We start from the raw sequence: 18,829 nt of genomic DNA on the forward strand, positions 1-18,829 counted from the left end.
ATATTTGGGGAAGTACTGTTTTATAATCTTTATTATAGGGGATGTGTGTTTTGGAAAAATATCCATCTTACATTTGAATAATACTTTCTGAAAAGCATTTTCTCTGATCTGTTGGATTTTGGAACCTTGGAACAGCCCAGTAATAGTGGTAGGGCAAGTAATACACCTATTATTGACAAACGGAGAAAATGATACAAGTTAAGACTTACTGTTACTCAAGTCGTTTAATAGAGCAGAGACAGGAACAAAGATCTTGCATTCTGTTTCTGGTCTTGTACTCTTCATAGAAAACTGGCAAAATTTTTATAAAGAACATACTTTGGATTTTTGAGGTAGAAAATAGAGGTTATGGACCCCAAAGGACCTGGGCTATGTAGAGCAGAATTTGTCTTGTGATAATATCAGACTAGGGACATAAAACTATTGAGAACAACTTCTTCCCTTGTTAAATTTGGGTCTGTTTCCAGTTGTTGGATATATTTTTACTTGAGTCTGCTTTCTTTGTCTTTGTAGAATTTTGGAGGCAAGGAGGAGATAGAATCAAAAGGGACACTTTCAAGAATTACAAAATAGCAGATTTGGTCTTATGGGAGTACATATCTATAACATGTAGACATTAAAATGTTCCTGGAACATGAGTCTGCTGAGGGAACTTAGGTTACTGTCATAATGTGAGTCTATTCTCTTGCCTAGTGGGTAGGAAGAGTAATAGTATGTAAAGAAGTTACAACTGCATAGAAAAAAAATTTTGAAAGAAAGCATCACAGTGAGTAGTCTTTATTTTCTCCTTTAACCTGTTTATATTTTCTGAGTTCTCTACTGTGAGCTTATATCATTTTTATAATCAGAAAAATTCGACATGTATGAGAATTTAGAGGATTCAGAGAAATGTGAATCATAACACTTTGAAAAGCAGTTTAAACACTTGGTGCTATCACAGTATTTTGCTTTCTAGACAGTTATGTTCATAAATCAGTTTGATAATTATTCCATTGTAATCTATTGGTTAAGTTGTAGGTGTAATAAGTGTTTTTGTGTTTTCTTCACATTAGAATTTGGTCATTTAGCTTTACTGATTAAGGAATTAATTTCAGTTCCCTAGAAGCAACCAAGACTTTAAGGTTTACTTACAGTAATTACTTATCAATAAGTGATCTGAAAATAGCACTGTGGTTTATAATGAAAACTAGACTTAAGATCTGCTTGTATGCTACCATATTACTGGCATGTTTCTAATAAGAAAAACTGCTTGTTAGTGCTTCTTTAAGGTACTGTTTTCTTTTTTTTTCTTTTTTAATATTTTATTTATTTAAGAGAGAGAGAGAGAGTGAATGAGAGCACAAGCATGGAGGAAGGGGGATCAGGGCAGAGGGAGAGGGAGAAGCTGTCTCTCTGCGGAGCAAGAAGCCTGATGTGGGGCTCAATCCACGACTCCGGGATCATGACCTGAGCTGAAGGCAGGCTCTTAACCAACTAAGCCATCCAGGTGCCCCATAAGGTGCTGTTTTCATTCAGGGACATTGGACTCATTAATTTCTCTAACTTGTTGCTCATTTATTCACTGTTTGTGCTATGTCCTGGGCATTCTACTAAATGCTGGGGAAACAAGTAGAAGACAGGGTTCTTGCCAGCAAAGACTACAGCTTTTAGTTTGAGAGACTGCAGAGAAAACCTTTGTTATGTGGAGGTATCTTCTCTAGTTTTTTATTTTATTTTATTTTATTTTATTTTCTCTAGTTTTTAACTAAAAAGCCAGAATGGCTACCTTTGGTTTTTGAAGAACTTAATGTATTTAGTGGTGTCTGTAGAGATCTTTAAGAGGAGTGAATGGCTTCATAGTTATTCCTCTGCCTGCAAAATATTCAAAGTCATCTAAAGAATTTCGTCATCTAAGGAGTATTTTTTCCCCCCTAAGGAACATTTTTTATTAAGGTAAATGATCTATGCTTTCAGATTAGCTTTGGGAGCAATGTTTTGCTTTTAGATTCTTTTAGAATAGAGACTGTGTCTCTATATTTAGCACTGTAAATGACATTAACAGGCATTATTATATATTCACTATAGTTGTAAGTGAAAGGGTACTTAATGTTTAAGTTTAATTTTAAGATTTTTTTTGGAAGGATTTTATTTGAGAGAGAAAGAGAGTGAGTGAGCGGGAGGAGCAGAAAGCGAGGGAAAAAGAATCTGAAGCAGACTCTGCACTGAGCCGGGAGCTAACTTGGGGCTTGATCCCACAACGGCTATGAGATCGTGACCTGAGTCAAAACCAAGGGTCTGACCCTTTAACTGAGCACGTAGATGCCCCTGGAATTTTAAAATTGATACAAATCTATTTTATCAAAAGTTTTCTTTTGTCTAAAATAGAAGTACAGTAGTTCCTAAATTTTAAGAGTTAATCCTTCATTTAGGCCAGTGAGATTTCCCTCTAAAGCTCTTGATACATACTTACTTGGCTACCCTTAGAACACCTATAGTCGCTGAACACCTGTAAGGTAGGCTGCATTAGTTCTAATTGAGGCAGCATTTCCTTTAACTTCATCTCTTAGTCCTCTGTGGAACAGTAGAGACCTAGTTTGCGTTCTTTAACAAGATAATCCTTCAAGTATTTCAGTGATTATTCCACAAATATTTCTTGAACACTGTCTTGGGCATTATGAGAGATCTGAAGATAATTAAGAGGCGTAGTCTATTCTCAAGGAACTGATACAGAGAAAAAGCCATTGGCTTGTTGAAAGTGAGTTTTTGCTTATGATCAGAAAAGCTTTGTGGAGGAGATGATATTTGAATTAAGATTAGTGATGGATGTTCTAGGCTGATAGCATAATAAAAAAACCTAGAGATATGGGAGCACAATGCAAGTTAGAGGAGTAGCAAGAGGATCACTTGTCTTTTCACAAAGTATCATCCAGAATATTAAAAGTGTTCATTGTATCCCTAGCACTTAGAGAAATGTTTGGCAAGTATTTGGGGCTTGGTGAATTTCTGTTGCATGAACAAATGGTTCCATTTGGAAATACTGAATGAACATCCTTCCTGAAGAATCATAAAGCACTTGAGGATGTTGAACACTATGGTAAGTCTGTTAGAGAAAAAAGTTCATCTCAAACGTACTTACCTGACAATGGAATCCTTATTAACAACTCTTGAAATCCTCTGGAAAATAATATACTGAGGGTCTCTATGGTTGAGGTGACAAGGAAAGCAGGGAAATGTTTTTTTCTCCACATTAAACACACCCAGTTTTTTCGGACATTCTGCACTTACATTTGGCTTCTAAACTCCTCACTAGGTTGATATCTCTCCCTGCAAGCGTTCTAGCTTGTAAGTGTTCTTAAAATGTGGCGCTCAAAACAGAGCATAATACTCCAGTTGTGAACCAACCAGGGAAGAGTGCTTGGGACCAGGGCCCTTCCTTGATCTGGATACTATTCTTTTAATGAAGTTTAAGATTGTATTTTGTTTCTTTTTAGCAGCTGAGTCACTCTCTTGGTTCATATTCAGTTCTCATATTAATTTACAAGAAGTTCTTTGAGTAGATTCAGAGAGATTTCCTATTAGTAGAGCTAACAAATGAATGCCGGTTTTCTTCTGATTGAGTCTAGGCTGTTTTCTTCAGAAGTACCAGTCATTCTTAAGCTTCCTGAAATCTGAGAAAGAAAAGAAAAAGAATTAATTGTACAGTGCTGGAGTTGACCAAGTAACAGGAAGGTCCACAAGTGCATTGCTGAGTATTTGCAAAAGTAGGTAAAGTATAATGAATCCTCATATACCCATCACAGGTCTGTCATTAAGCTATTTGCCATATATGCTTCAACAGCCTTTTTTTCTTTTTTCTTTTTGCTTATTTTATTTATTTTTTTAAGTCTTAAAAATATTTTGAGAGAGAGAATGAGCCTGGGGGAAGGGTAGAGGGAGAGGGACAGGCAGGTTCTCTGCTGAGCAGGGAGCCCCACTCGGTGCTTGATCCCAGGACCCTGGGATCGTGGTCTGAGCCACAGGCAGACACTTAACTGACTGAGCCACCCAGTCAGTTAATTTGACATGTACCTGGACCACTAGGAACCAGCAATCCAATGTTAGAGATAGATGGATACAAAACAATACAAAGCAGATTATTTGCCTTCTGGTGTCATGCGTTGATTATATATTTTTGTTTTTTTCCTGGAAAATACTGCCAGTGGAATCTTAACCATTACTTTAGTCATGTATTGATGAGGAACCTCCAGGTGATTCCCTCTTGAATCCATCTAAATTATACTGTTTTTGCTTGGTACTCAGTGTTCCCACTAGCTCCCACCTTTAACAGATGTGGAACTCAAGGCACAACCTCCTTTTTTTTTTTTTTTAAACGAAATTTATATAATTGTGCAGAATTTTCATTTTTCAAACAAGATTATTGACATTTTGAGAGCAGAAACCTTGTTTTTTTCTGTGTAATATTGGGAAGCTTATACTAATAAGTATTTATGGAGACTGTGGGTACCTATGCTAGTGGTCCTATTCTTGCTTCCTCTTACCCCATCCCCCAGAGTCAGCCAGCCAAAGCTTTTGCTAGTTAAAAGTAAATAATGCAGATCTTAGTCTCTTCTCTTACCCCAGAAGCCTCCTTAAAAAAAAAAAAAAAAAAAAAAAAAAAAAAAAAAAGCCCTTTCGGTGGTCTGAATCACAGATGATAGATACGTGGTTTGCATGTGGCCATTTCCCCTTCACTTTGTCCATGGCAAACTACTAATTACTGGTTGTTTTTAGACATGACCTCCTCAGTGTAGCACTTCAGATAGCTATTACCTATTGAACATAATTGGTAAGTGATATGAAGCCTTTCTGCTAGCCATGTGGTAAACCAGTAGTTCCTGTGCATCAGAATCAGCTGATATACTTTTATTTAACAAGTTCCCTAGGTTTCACCCTAGACTTGAGTCAGGGTTTTTAGTGATGGGATAAAATTTGTTCTTACAATGTTGGCAGTGGTTTGTGGACTGCCTTTGGACCAGATAGGTAATTTTTATTTTGTTAAACAGCTCTAGGAGTGGGAGACTGTAGCTTCCTATCTTTTTGGTTGCAGTACAGTATGACATTCCTCTGGTGATCAGTACATTCTGATGTGTTCAGTTTACTTTTCAGGGATATGGTAGGATCTCTTGCTTTGAATTACACCAGGCAAAGCACATGAATCAAATGCCCAAGATAAAGATACAGGATCCAGAGAGGTGGCATCTTGGCTTTCTAAATATAACTGAGTTTAAATTTAAAGCCTCAAAACCCTTCAGCCTTCTGAAAGCCTATTCTCTCTGTTTAGTGAATACCTTTAAAAGTTTAAAGTGGAAGAGTTCAACATTTTTGATTAAGTAAACAATCTTTTGAATTTTTCATATTTCAGTACATTCAGTAAAAGCGACTTGAACATAATATTTAATTTCATATACTTTTGTCAGATTTTCCATTAAAAACAAATCTGTAAATTGGGAACAAGTTCTTTATTAGACCACATAATAGGATTTTAGGACTGGAAATTGTGGTTAAGTTATTGAGCAGAGTAGAGAGACTGAAGCTTCAGGATTACCCAGTGAGTTAATGACAGACCCAGAAATAGAATCCTGTGTTATTTACTTGGGTTATGATTTAGTTTGAAGAGGGTGGCCTGTGATCTGTTTACATAAATTGCAGGAAGTAAGGTTTGGGGTTTGTAAAAAGCTATATAGCTCTGTGTTGTTTGGCCAAGAAGCTCCTCTCTCCCCCCACATTTACTGCCTGTTTGACACCAGACATAAACTATGGAGTTCGGGAAAGAGGCAGTTAGTTCAGACTCCTTAGTCTTAAAACAGTCTTAAAAAGCTAAAAGCTGATTGTTGCTTGGCATGCACTTTTTTTTTTTTTTTTTTTAGTCTTCCGTTATTAGAGAACAACAGACCTGTCCTTGTTTTAGGAGGAGAGTGGCAGTTAACCTAAGTAGTTGATTTGTAGATACTAGTAGAATTTTCTCTAGAATTTTGTATAAAACTTTTTTTTTTTGTGAACCGTAAGGGTATCTTCATTAAACATGTTTAATTAATAGATGATACAGTTTGGAAATAGTGGAACTCACCAGAAAACAAACTTTCCTGAACCACTAATGATTCAGGGGTTATATATTTGAAAATATTGCTGTGGTAGCATTGCTTTCTGGTGAAGTCATTACTTTTTTACTCTACCTTTCCTGTTCCAGTTTGGGGGTGGGGGTGGCTCCTGTGGCACTAGCGAGGGAAGCAGGAACTTAAGAACATTTGTGTGATGGACTTCTAAACTTCTCTCATTTTTTGAAGCTTTATTGAGATAGAATTCATATACAGTTCACCTATTTAAAGTGTGAAATTCAGTGTTTTTAATGTATTCACAGGGTTGTGTAAGCATCACTGCAGTCTAATTTTAGAACATCTTCCTCTCTCTGAAAGAAACTCCATCCCCAGTCAGTCCCCTTTAGTCCCCTACTCCTCAGACCCTAAGAAACTACTAATCTTATTAAATGTAACCAGTGATCCACAGTCTAACTACTAATATAAATTTGCCTGTTTTGGACATTTGATGTAAATGGAATCATGTAGTCTTGTGACTGCTTTCTTTCACGTAGCATGTTTTCCAGGATCATGTTGTAGCATGTATCATTCCTTTTTATTACCAATTACTATTCCACTGTATGGATATAGCATATCTTAACTTATCCATTCATCAACTAATGGGCATTTGGATTTTTACTTTTTTGCTGTTAAGATTTAATGCTGCTATGAACATTTGTGTATAGATTTTTCTATGCATGAATGTTTTAATTTCTTTGGTATATACCCTAGGAGTGGAGTGGCTATGTCATATGGTAACTGTTTAACTTTTTAGTAAACTGCTCAACTGTTTGTGAAGTGGCTGCACTTTTACATTTCCACTAGCAATATATAAGTTTCAGTTTCTCTACACCTTTGCAACACTGTTATTGTCTATTTTTTTTTATTATAGTTATCCTGGTGAGTATGAAGTGGTATCTCATTGTGGTTTTGATTTGCATTTCCCTGATGATTAATCTTTTCATGTGCTTAATGCACACTTACAGATCTTAGTAACTTTTATCTTTGCCCTTTTATTTTTGCAGTCAGATGCTCTACCCATGAGCTGTATCTCCAAATTTTTGCCCACTTTAAATTGTGTTACTTTTTTATTATTGTGTTTTAAGGGTTTTTCATATATTCTGGATACTTGTTTTTCTAACTGCAGATTGGTCCTAAATTATTTGCCTTGAAGTAGCGAGAGGTAGTTGATGGATACAGATTTTATTTAAAAGGTCTAGTGAGTTTTCAGTCAGATTTTGTTCTTAGTTTACCTGTACTCTCTTTTTTCACTGCTTGTGGAACCTGTTCTATTCATTTATTGAACAAACATGACAGTTAACTATATACCAGGTTCTGGGATGTAACAGAATGAAACTATTTCTCTGCTTTCCAGTGGGAGAGAAACACAGTAAAACAGGTCATATCTGTTGGTGATCAGCTGTAAAGAAAACAGGGTAATGGGGGATGCAGTGTGATGAATGTTGTAACATACTCACCTTCTCTGATTCCTTAATCTGTTCCTCTCTGACTGCTTGACCTTATTGCATTTCCCATTTATTTTCATTTTGTTCAATTTGTAGCTAACCCTGTATTTTAGCTACAAACCCAGTCTTAATTCTTAACCCTTTTGCAGTCTATTTTTTTTTTCACTAGGACTCAAAACCCACCCTCTTACTATTAATTCTCTTTTAATAAAAGCCAATATTCTGTTTTCAGTATGTGTCCATCTTAACATGTAGCATTATTGCTTTTTCTGCGCATTAAATCACTTGCAGCCATCTCCGGTACAATTTTCTTAAAAAAAAAATTTTTTTTAAACTAGTTCCTCTTCTCTTAATTATCAGAGCTCTCCAAAGTTATGTTTGGCCTCTCGTTTTCCTTTAATACTCCCGTGGTGAATTGATCATTCTCACATGATTTTTTTTTTTTTTTAAAGATTTTATTTATGAGAGAGAGAGAGAGAGAGAGAGAGAGAGAGAGAGAGAGAGAAGGAGAAGGCAGGCTCCTTGCAGGGAGTCTGATGTGGGACTCAATCCCTGGACCTGGGATCACGCCCTGAGATGAAGGCAGACGCTCAACTCCTGAGCCACCCAGGCGTCCAATTCTCACATGATTTTAATTGCTTTCTGGAGCATAGGACTCTGAGATCTCACTTTTTAGCTCAAGCTGCTCCAGTACCTTCAGGTGGAGGTGAGATGGGCAGCTTATGGCTACTCAGCAGGATTCTTTTCCCTTTACTCCTTCCTCTGGCAGATTTCTTTTGTTCAGGCTGATTAAGGTAGGTAATTTCTTTGACTGCTTTAATAATTACCTGTGACTAATGGTATAACAAGTCACAATGCTCAGTTAAGTAATATGAGTCAAAGGGGTTATTCCTTCATGGATGCTAGTGAATTTTATACTTTCAAGTCTTTTATAAGACAGGTCTAAGTTCAGAAGTAGAAAAAAAAAAGGAATAGTCTCTTAACCTCTAGTGCTGTAGCATTTATTTTAAACAAACTTGTAGTTCTTTTTTCTAAGGTTACGCTGATGCTTTCATTCAAGCTGTAGCCACAGAGAATCTGAGGCATGAATCTTCTCTTTTGTAGAGTAGGAAATTAAGCCTTAGAAAAATTAATAGTATACCTAAGGTCACTATTGGTATTCCAATCTATGTCTTGACTCAAGGTTGTGAATGTTGAGTTCTTTGTAAACTTATAAAGCATTACATCTCTGTGTCAGTGGGAGAGGGAAAATTAGATAAGAATTAGGGAGCTTTTTAAAAATACTTCATCCCATTTCACCTCCTGCTCCTAAATAATGCGTTATTATACTACTGTTAGTCTGATAAACATCTTCCTAAATGTAAATACTTTGTAACTCATATATTTTATTAAAAAAAATTAATCTCTGTGCCTACTGTGGGGCTCAAACTCACAACTCTAAGATCAAGGTCACATGCTCTACTGAGTTAGCCATGTGCCCCTGTAACTCAATTTAATATACACTTGAAGACTGCTTATCTTAAAAGGAATTCCATAATCTTGTGTTGGTGACAGTGTAGAGTACAGTTGCTTCTATTGAAGCATACTCATCAGTGAATGATTCATCTTTACCACTCATTTTCCGGTTGCCATTCTATACAAACCTACTTGTATGTTGGTTTTTAAAGGGTTTGGAGAAAATTCTACTAGGTGCTTTTGACACTAGCTCAAACTGTATAAATTATGGATATAAATGAATGAATTAATATACTCAACTATAGCTGGCTTCAGAAATGTGAGTTTGTAATTCAGAGGACACTGGGACTTTCCTGACCGAACTGTAAACTTTAGCCTTCTTTTCTTTCCATGTTGCTTGCTGGTCATTTGCTGGGTAGAGAGAAGATTGGCAGATGTTTGTTCTTTCAGTTAACCAGCCTAGAGTTCACCATTTAGGAGGAGTAATCTAGATTAAAAATGAATTAAAATTCAGATTAAAAACTGAAACTAAGGCACTGAGGCTAAAGCAAATCAGAAAGATACCTGGGAGCTAGAGTTGGTAGTAAATGGTAACTAATTGGAGGTCCTAAGGTTGTTGATGTTTGGGGGACTCAAAATATAAGATCCTTTTCCCTGGCCTGAGGAGGGAATTTTGAACTGAGGAGTTTAACGAGAACCAACAGATGAAAAAAATTAGTTTTTATTTTTTTATTATTTTTTAAGATTTTATTTATTCATGAGAGACAGAGACAGAGAGGCAGAGACACAGGCAGAGGGAGAAGCAGGCTCCATGCAGGGAGCCTGATGTGGGACTCGATCCCGGGACTCCAGGATCACGCCCTGTGCCGAAGGCAGGTGCTAAACCACTGAGCCACCCAGGGATCCCAAAATTACTGTTTTTAAATATAGTTTTTTATTGAGATACATACTCACATACCATAAAGTTTCCATTTTAAGGCATATAATTGGGTGGTTTTATACTGAAGGTTTTTTTTTTTTTTTTTAGAGATTTTTATTTATATTTATTTGAGAGAGAAAAGAGGGAGAGAATTAGCACTAGTGGAGGGAGGAGCAGTGGGAGAGGGACAAGCAGACTGTCACTGAGCGTGGAGCCTAATGTGGGGCTTGATCCCATGACTCTGAGATCATGACTGAGCTGAAACTAAGGGTCAGACACTCAGTTGACTGAGCACCCAGGTGCCTCTCTACTAAAGGTTTTTATTCACAAATTTGTACAACTGTCACTGCTATCAAGTGCCAGAACACTTTCATCATTCCAAAAAAAGCCTGATAGAAGTCCCTCCCTGTTCCCTCATCTTCTGGTCACTACTAATCTGTTTTCCAAATATGTGATCTATTGTGTCTGACTTCTTTCACTTAGCATAAGGCTCTCAAGGTCATCCATGTTGTATCTTGTAACAGGTCTTCATTCCTTTTTATGACTGAATAATATTGTATATTATATGAATGTTGTATACCACAATATACCAAATGTGGTATACCACATTTCATTTATCCATTCATAAGTTGGACATTTGGTTTATTTCCACTTTTTGGCCATTATAAGTAATAACTGCTATGAACATTTGTATGCAAGTTTTTGCACATATATGTTTTAAATTCTGTTGGGCATGCACACACATACATGTACCTGTGTGAGTGTGTCCATCTATCCATCCCCAAGAGGATTTCTTTTCTATAAACACATACATACATACATTTGTGTGTAGGATTGAATTGCTGGGTCATATGGTAACTTTTGGAGGAGTTACCTTTGTTTTTGCTAAAGCTGATGTTGTAGAATATTACAGAATGCTATTTAGATCTTAAAGTCAAGTGGGCTGGCTCACTCTCCATTCTTTTATCCCTGCCTACGAATCTAGACCATGGGACAGCCCATCTGATACGTAGATTGTTAGGGTCAACAGAGCAGTGCATCCAGATCACTGCCTGTGGAGGAGTCCTGATGTAGAGTCCTGAGTTAGCTCTACCCAGTAATCAAGTTACTTACCTCTTTGGTGGGGAGTGGGTTAAGAGCTCAGGAGTGTTTAGAGAAGTCATTTCTCACAGAAATAAAAAAATGGAAAGAGGTGTTCTGTTTTAACAAAGGCAAAGAAAGGAGTTAGGCTAAAAGGCCATTCTTAAGTAAAAGGACTTATGTCATTTTATGATAGGAACTTTATTAAAGAAAGATGATCATTTTTGTTTTGGAATGACAGATTTGTTTTTTCCACGATGGAATGTTGTTAGATATTTATGTTTGGAGATTAGGAGATTGATCCCTGTTAGAGATTTGAGAGTCATACAGGTAATTGAAACAGAGGAGTAGTTAATCACTCATAAAGTAAAACAGAAAAAAAAAAGGCTTTAGTAGGGTTGCCTGGGTGTCTTAGTGGTTGAGTGTCTGCCTTTAGCTCAGGTTGTGAACCCGGGGTCCTAGGATCAGTCCGCATCAGGCTCCCTGAAGGGATCCTTCTTCCTGTGCCTTTGTCTCTGCCACTCTCATTGAATAAGTAAATAAAATCTTTTTTTTTTTTTAAGGGTCTAGTAATTACCATATCTGGAGATCTTTGAGGTTTTGGTTCTGCAAACTGATACTTCAGCTTTATCTTACTCTAAGGTGGCTTGTTTCCTTTTGTGTTTTGTTTTTTTTTTTAATTTATTTATTCGTGAGAGACATAGACAGGGATAAGCAGGCTCCCTGGAAGAGCCGGATGCAGGACTTGATCCCATACTCTGGGATCACACCCTAAACCGAAGGCAGATGCTCAACTGCTGAGCCACCCAGGTAGGTGTCCCTCCTGGGTTTTGTGATCCCCCATTCCTTCTGGGTTTTCTGATTTTTGATTGTGAATTTATTTATTTTGGTACCTTATCTGGGAATTCTAGGCCTAGATCAAAGGCAGATTCCCCAGAGAGGATTTGCATTTGTTTTTCTCAAGGACAGGTGGGGAATAATACCATTCTAGGACTACTGTAAACAAAATTCTATGTATGAAGCTTTTTAAACCCTGAGAGGGGAGAGTCAGCTTAGGTGAGAGTCAGTTTATGATTATCAGTATCAGGGGAGATACTGTTTTACTGCAATCACAGGCCCCCATCCCCTGGCTGGCACTCAGTGCCAAGGTTAAGCAAGCAAGTTTTCCTTGCTATCTCTTGGGTAATACCTGGACTTTGCCTCTTGTACCTTGGGCCCCATTAGGCCTTCTAAGTGCAAGCTGAAATTCATAGGGTTTGGCAAAATGCCTTGAAGGTGAATGAAAGCTGGTTTCAGTTCCCTGCATACTTCTTTAGTTTCTCTGTTATATTTAGTTTTTAGGCCTTGATCAGATGTTATTTTCCTTCAGGATTATTGATTAATTTTTAAAGATTTTGGAAGATTTTATCCAGTGTTTGTAATTTTCAGTGACATGTTGATTAAGCTATCTATTCTGTCATTTTGGCAGGAATAGAAGTGCCTTGTCTCTCTCTAGTGCATGCAGGAACAATTAGATGCAAGGAATTCATTCAGCCTCTAGCTTAAAGGTTATAACCTTGGGACAGAATCTAATGTTTTGTTTGGTCCACATTGTATTTAGAAAAGAAAAATCAGGAGAATGCAAATAAAATTTTGGATAACTTGCTTATCTTGAAAAATTAGTTCTTAGAATATTGGGTTTGCAATTAATTCTCCTTAGCAGCAATTGGCTGGAACTGGGAATAGCAGCTGATCCATCTCCTTCAGTGTGAACATGTTCTCTTTAGTTGTACACAGTCTCCACTATTTGTGCAGTGTATACATATGTTTATGCTTATGCCCATTCCAAGTTCTCTCATTCATGTTACCTGTAGACATTTGTGGATCATCCTTGTGCCCGGTAGTAGTACTAATAGACAATTTTACATTTGTTCATTGATTTTAATTCTAACAACAAACCTGGAATTTATCCCTGATGAGTAAATAGAATTATATAGGCAGTATTTATTCCCAAGTTACAGATGAAGAATCTTAGGTTCAGCGAGGTTACATAAATTCTTTAAGGTCTTTTAGTGTCATAGTTAATTTTTTTTTTTTTAAGATTTTATTTATTCATGAGAGAGAGAGAGAGAGAGAGAGAGGCAGAGACACAGGCAGAGGGAGGCAGAGGGAGAAGCAGGCTCCATGCAGGGAGCCCGATGTGGGACTTGATCCTGGGACTCCAGGACCACTCCTTGGGCCAAAGGCAGGCGCTAAACCGCTGAGCCACCCAGGGACCCCCATAGTTGATTTTGAACCTAGAGTTTCTTATTCAAAACTCCTGTTTGAGTGCTATTTTTAACTTTAAGTGATGGAACTGTTCTTTCTTCAGGTGAAGTCTTAAGTCCAGTATAAAAGAAATCAATAAAGATAACGCTGTTTTGATTGAAGAGTAGATGGCATAGGGGACAATTATGTGAGGATGGGAACCTGCATACTCATTATTATCCTCTCCGTATAATACTTAGCATAACAAGTTGTTGAATTTTATGTTTTCAGCTCCTTTGGATGTTACAATTATAGTGTGTTTTTCTTATGCTTCCTGGTATGTCTGTCTTCAGTATAATTCCTCTCATTGTTTAATAGCATTTTTGATTCATAAAGGTAAATGTTCAGGTAGAGTTGAATATTTTAGCCTTCTGTTTGTTTTCAGAGTGTTTTAATTAGAAATGAATCTTTTTTTTTTTTTTTTTTTTTTAAGAAATGAATCTTATTTATAGTTTAATATACTTTGGAGCTTCTGATAACTAACTTTTCTTTACTTTTCAGATTCTTTTTGTGGCCAGATGGGTTTGTATGGACAGGCTTGTCCATCTGTAACTTCATTAAGGTGAGTGCTCTTCTTTTCCTTACTGGAATGTGTAACATTTTAAAAGTTCAACTGGTCAGGTCATATTAGAATGAATTTCAAGTTAAGGTTCGTAATAAAATATTGTTTTGTCAGACAGTGCTATTTGATGGGTTGGGAGATATTTTTGTGTATGGAGATATTTGTAGTAATGGGATTTGGATTTTAATTTCCAACTACTGAATTTATGTATGTTCTTATACATGGAATAACAAAATTTTTATACTTCTTTTTTAAAGAACTATTCTGCTTTCTAGTTGTTTTAATTAGAAAGTACACAGTAGAGTTTGATTGCTTTTGTAGCAGATTAAATAAGACTAGTTTTATCTATTTTTATCTCTTTTTAAATCATGATATAAATATACTGAGATTATCCTCACTTATAGTAAATAAGTAAAGCTTAAAAAGTAGAAACTAAGTTGTATATAATCCAGTAGTCTTAGGTTTTTGAAGTTGCTAAATCCTTTTTACAAATTAAATCTTATGTGAAATCCTGTGAATAAAAGCATACAGGACTTTTTGCTTGCTTATTAGGTTTTCATGTTCTACCCTCACAATTGCCCCTGAGGTATTGTTGCAGTTCCCAGAGCACAGTTTGAAAAAATAACCTAAATCTAATCTGTTAATTGAAATCTTTCAGACTAGAATGTGAACTGTTAATGGTAGCATGTCCTGGTTACAAGTAACTGCTGGAGCAGTATCATGTATTCATTTGGTATATTGAGCACCTGGGTATGTCGTTGGGCACTATTCTAAATGCTGACTATAGCAGTGAACATAACAGATAAAAATCCTATAATCATGGAGCTGCATTCTGGGGAGGGGATAATTAATAAACAAGAAATATCTGTTAGTATATATAGTGCCAGAGCAAGCACAAGAAGCATGTTAGTGATGGTGATGAGGGCTAAGTGAAAAAATAGTGAAGGGGAATGGGAAATAATAGGGTTGTGTGTCATTTTAGTCAAGGAAAGCTTTACTGAAAATGTGATATTTGAACTGAAAGAGTGATGGATTCTTCCATTTGGGGTATATGGAATATGAGCATTCCAGGCAGAGGGAATCCAGGAACTGATAGGCTTGAGACTTGCCTTGTGTTTTGGAAGACTAATGAAGAAGTCAGCATGGCTAGAACAGAGTAAGTGATGAAGAGAGTTGGGAATGCCCAGTTTTGGAGGGCAGAAGGAGAGAGAGGAGAGATAAAAAGCTGTTAGAGCTATGAATGTGAAGTTAGGGAATCCTAAGGCTTGAAAGCAATTCTGGTGGTCTAGAATGCCACAGAAGAAAAATGAATTTGTATTTTTAAAAAAGATTTTCTGTATATTTGGCAGAGCAAGTGAGAGAGCAGGGGCCGGGGCAAAGGGAGTGGGAGAAGCAGGCTCCCCACTGAGCAGGGAGCCTGATAAGGGGCTTAATCCCAGGACCCTGGGATCATGACCTGAGCTGAAGGCTGACACTTAACCGTTTAGCCTACTGAGCCACTTAGGTGCCCCTGAATTTGCATTTTTATGTACTTGAATTTTCAGCAGGCCAATGCTGGCTGTCCTTTGCTTCAGTAGAAAAGCTTTACTCTGCCATTATGGCACTTCTTTCCCTGAGAATGCATCTCCAGCTTATCATGGAAATAGATGGAGAGGTTGCTTTTCTACTTTGCTAGAGTGTATGTGTCCTCTGTCCGTACCTCCAAGTGAGGGACACCTATATAGCTCTGAAAAGAACCTTTTAAAAAAAAGAGACTATCATCTTTTTTTTTTTTTTTAAGATTTTAAAAGTTCTTTATTCATAAGAGACATAAAGAGAGGCAGAGACATTGGCAAAGGGAGAAGCAGGCTCCTTGCAGGGAACCCAATGTGGGACTCGATCCCAGGACCCTGGTGTCATGCCCTGAGCCAAAGGCAGACACTCAACCACTGAGCCACCCAGGTGCCCCATCATCATTTCTTTGATTTCCAAAGCTGCTTTGGAACTAATTGACTTAATAGTGCTCAGAATGATGGGAGGAGTCATTTTACCCCCCTCCCCTTTTTAATATTTAAAACTTTGAATATGGCTATATTGGGATATTTTGGAGACTTTGATCTACTGATTAGACTTCCTTAAAGATATTTTAGTTGTGAGATATGCTGAAATAATGCTATACTAAAGTCATTGAGATTTTAAACCTCTTTGAGTATTTATGTGTAGGTTTAAGCCTATATGTGACATTGGGTTAGGAATAATGTATATCTAACTTCTGAGCTTGGTAGAATTATAGAATTGGAAGGAATGATGAAAGAAAAGAACTGTATGTTATTTGATCATTTGTAATATTGTATTATAATTCTTGTGCATAATATTCTAGAATCAAATTTTTTTTGTGTATATAGCTATACCTTTAGCATTTAATTAGTACTCTGTGGTGTCTGAGTTGGATTATTTAGTATCCTTATATACATCTTTCATTTTTGTAATATTCTGTATGGTCCATCTATGAAGCAGAGAGTTCCTATTCTTAAATGTGTTAGGGTAGAAAACTGTTGCTTGTCGTTGATTTTTTTTTTTTCTTTTTTTGGTAACTGGAAGCAAGTATAACTTAATGATATAAAGAAGAGGAGAGGGATCCCTGGGTGGCGCAGCGGTTTGGCGCCTGCCTTTGGCCCAGGGCGCGATCCTGGAGACCCGGGATCGAATCCCATGTCGGGCTCCCGGTGCATGGAGCCTGCTTCTCCCTCTGCCTTTATCTCTGCCTTGTCTCTGCCTCTCTCTATATATATGACTATCATAAATAAATAATAAAAAAAATTAAAAAAAAAAAAAAAAAAAAAAAAAAAAAAAAGAAGAGGAGAAAAGAAAGACTATTTTTTTTGATGGTGGCGATAGGGGAGGAATCTGGATTACTTAAACCACAATGAACTTTAGTTTACTTTCGCATAGTCTTCTCCATACCAGGAATGGCCTCCCTTGTTGCTTAACCAACTGAACACCCAGGCACCCCTAAACAAGTTACTTTTGACACTTCTTTGCTTGTTATTATGGATAGCATTGAATTTTAACAGAACTTACTGTAACAGTATTATATTCTATATAATGAGCCTTTTTTTTTTCTTTTAAATCAGTCAGGTCCCGGTTAGGAGGCAGAAACCACACCGTTTGTTTGAACAGAGATTTTTCTTATTGAAGATTTTATTTATTTATTTGAGAGAGAGGGAGAGAAAGTGCACAAGTAGGCAGAGCAGCAGCCAGAAGGAAAGAGAGAAGGAGCAGGGAACCCGATGTGGGGCTTGATCCCAGGACTCTGGGATCATGACATGAACCAAAGGCAGACACTTAACGAGTTGAGCCACCCAGGTGCCCCTGAATAGAGATATTTTAACAAAATGTTAAACAAAATGATTTAACAAAATCATTAACTAGATATAAAGTTAAGTAGGTAACAAAGGATAAAAATAAAACTATCATGGAGAGAGACACTTCAAGAAGCGTCTATCAGCACCAAGGGCTTAGAGACTAAAGGGAAAACCTAGAGACTTAGGAGGAAGGGTTCTGTAGAATCAAAGCTCAGACCTCTGAGGAAAAGACACTACATGGCTGGTGCTGGTGTCTGAGCTCAAGAGAAGGGTCCCACAGGTTTGAGCCTCAGACCTTTGAAGAGTGGGCATTGACTGGACTTGGTGTCTTTCACAAGTCTTGGGAGAACTATAACGTGGATTCACTTGCTACTATGGGAGGATATGCTGTTGTAGGAATGAGGAAATCTTTGCTGGAGTAAAGCCCAAAGAACAGACAGAAAGGCACCAGTATCTTTTTCCTACTCTGGGGTTTCAGTCCATCTTGAAATACTGGCTCTTGGCAGCCTGAGAGACAACCACCTAGCAAAGCGCAAACATGGTTTGCAGAATCCCAGTTTCAGCATCATTAAGGCAGATTGGAAAGAAGGGTTTGGGTTTGGAGCTGAGAGGCAATAACTTAATAACTTGTTCCAGCTAACTACTGAGAAGTAGGGTATAAAAAGATGTTTTTTTCAGATGTTTTGCAGCCAGTGTTTATCTGATTTTAGTAGAATACTTATATGTTGCTAAAAGAAAAAATCCTAATTTTGTAAATCATGTGAAATTATATTAAAATTTGATATAAGATTCACAGTGATTCTTTGCAATCTGAATCTATTGCATTCATATCCTGAGTTTGGATAGTAAGAGTCTAGATAGTGAATAGTGCATCCCCTCCATCTGTTCAATTCCTCAGTTTTGGATAACAAGAATGAGAATTCAGATGATGATTGATATGGTTTCTATTAAACAATAGAATCTTAAAAATTTAGCAGAATCTGCTTGGTTCCTGAGTTTGTATAAGATAGATTTAGGGCAGTCCGGGTGGCTCGGCACTTTAGCGCTGCCTTCAGCCCAGGGCCTGATCCTGGAGACCTGGGATCGAGTCCCATGTCGGGCTCCCTGCATGGAGCCTGCTTCTCTCTGCCTGTGTCTGTGCCCCCTCTCTCTCTCTCTGTCTTTCATGAATAAATAAATAAAATCTTTTGAAAAGTATAGATTTGAGTCCTGAGATGTACCTGTATTTTATTTCTAAGTACAGAGTAAGAACAAAAGCTTACCAAAAAAGTAGAAACTTTCCTTGACATTTATGTAGACAAGTAAACACATATGTGTATATAACCTACTTCTTTTGCATTTTGTTACAATAGATTATTATAATTTGGTTTGATTAAAGCAAAATAAAATTTGATGTTTCTTTAGACTTGTTTAGTTGAGGCCCTTTATGTATTTCTGCATAGAGGATTGATTTTACAGTTCCCGTGTATATAAATCCTGGGACACTGGTGGTTATCAGTAGCACTATAAGTAGTTTCTGGTGACACCACCTTCTACCTGAGATCTCGTTTTTTCTTTTTTTTTTTTCCTATTTTTACCGGAATTTTTGCCCTTTTTCCTTTTTGTTAGGCTTCTCCCTTAAAAAT

At 37.1% G+C, this 18,829-nt stretch overlaps 1 protein-coding gene across 9 annotated transcripts in view; it reads left to right on the top strand.

The window, feature by feature from the left end:
• FOXJ3 (forkhead box J3) overlaps window positions 1-18,829 on the top strand; it is a 142,236-nt gene that overhangs the window by 7,693 nt on the left and 115,714 nt on the right. For 4 of the 9 annotated variants that reach the window (XM_025983740.2, XM_025983743.2, XM_072723655.1 and 1 more), the window contains exon 2: window positions 13,800-13,860. In XM_025983740.2, the coding sequence (XP_025839525.1) occupies window positions 13,817-13,860 (44 nt within the window). In that variant the 5' untranslated portion in view covers window positions 13,800-13,816. Of the gene's footprint in view, window positions 1-1,016; window positions 3,741-10,021; window positions 11,823-13,799; window positions 13,861-18,829 lie in introns of those variants that run through there. The other 5 variants (XM_025983742.2, XM_072723658.1, XM_025983741.2 and 2 more) reach the window with 4 other exon arrangements.

The sequence above is a fragment of the Vulpes vulpes genome, chromosome 10 (assembly GCF_048418805.1).
Source record: "Vulpes vulpes isolate BD-2025 chromosome 10, VulVul3, whole genome shotgun sequence".
Lineage (NCBI taxonomy): Eukaryota > Metazoa > Chordata > Mammalia > Carnivora > Canidae > Vulpes > Vulpes vulpes.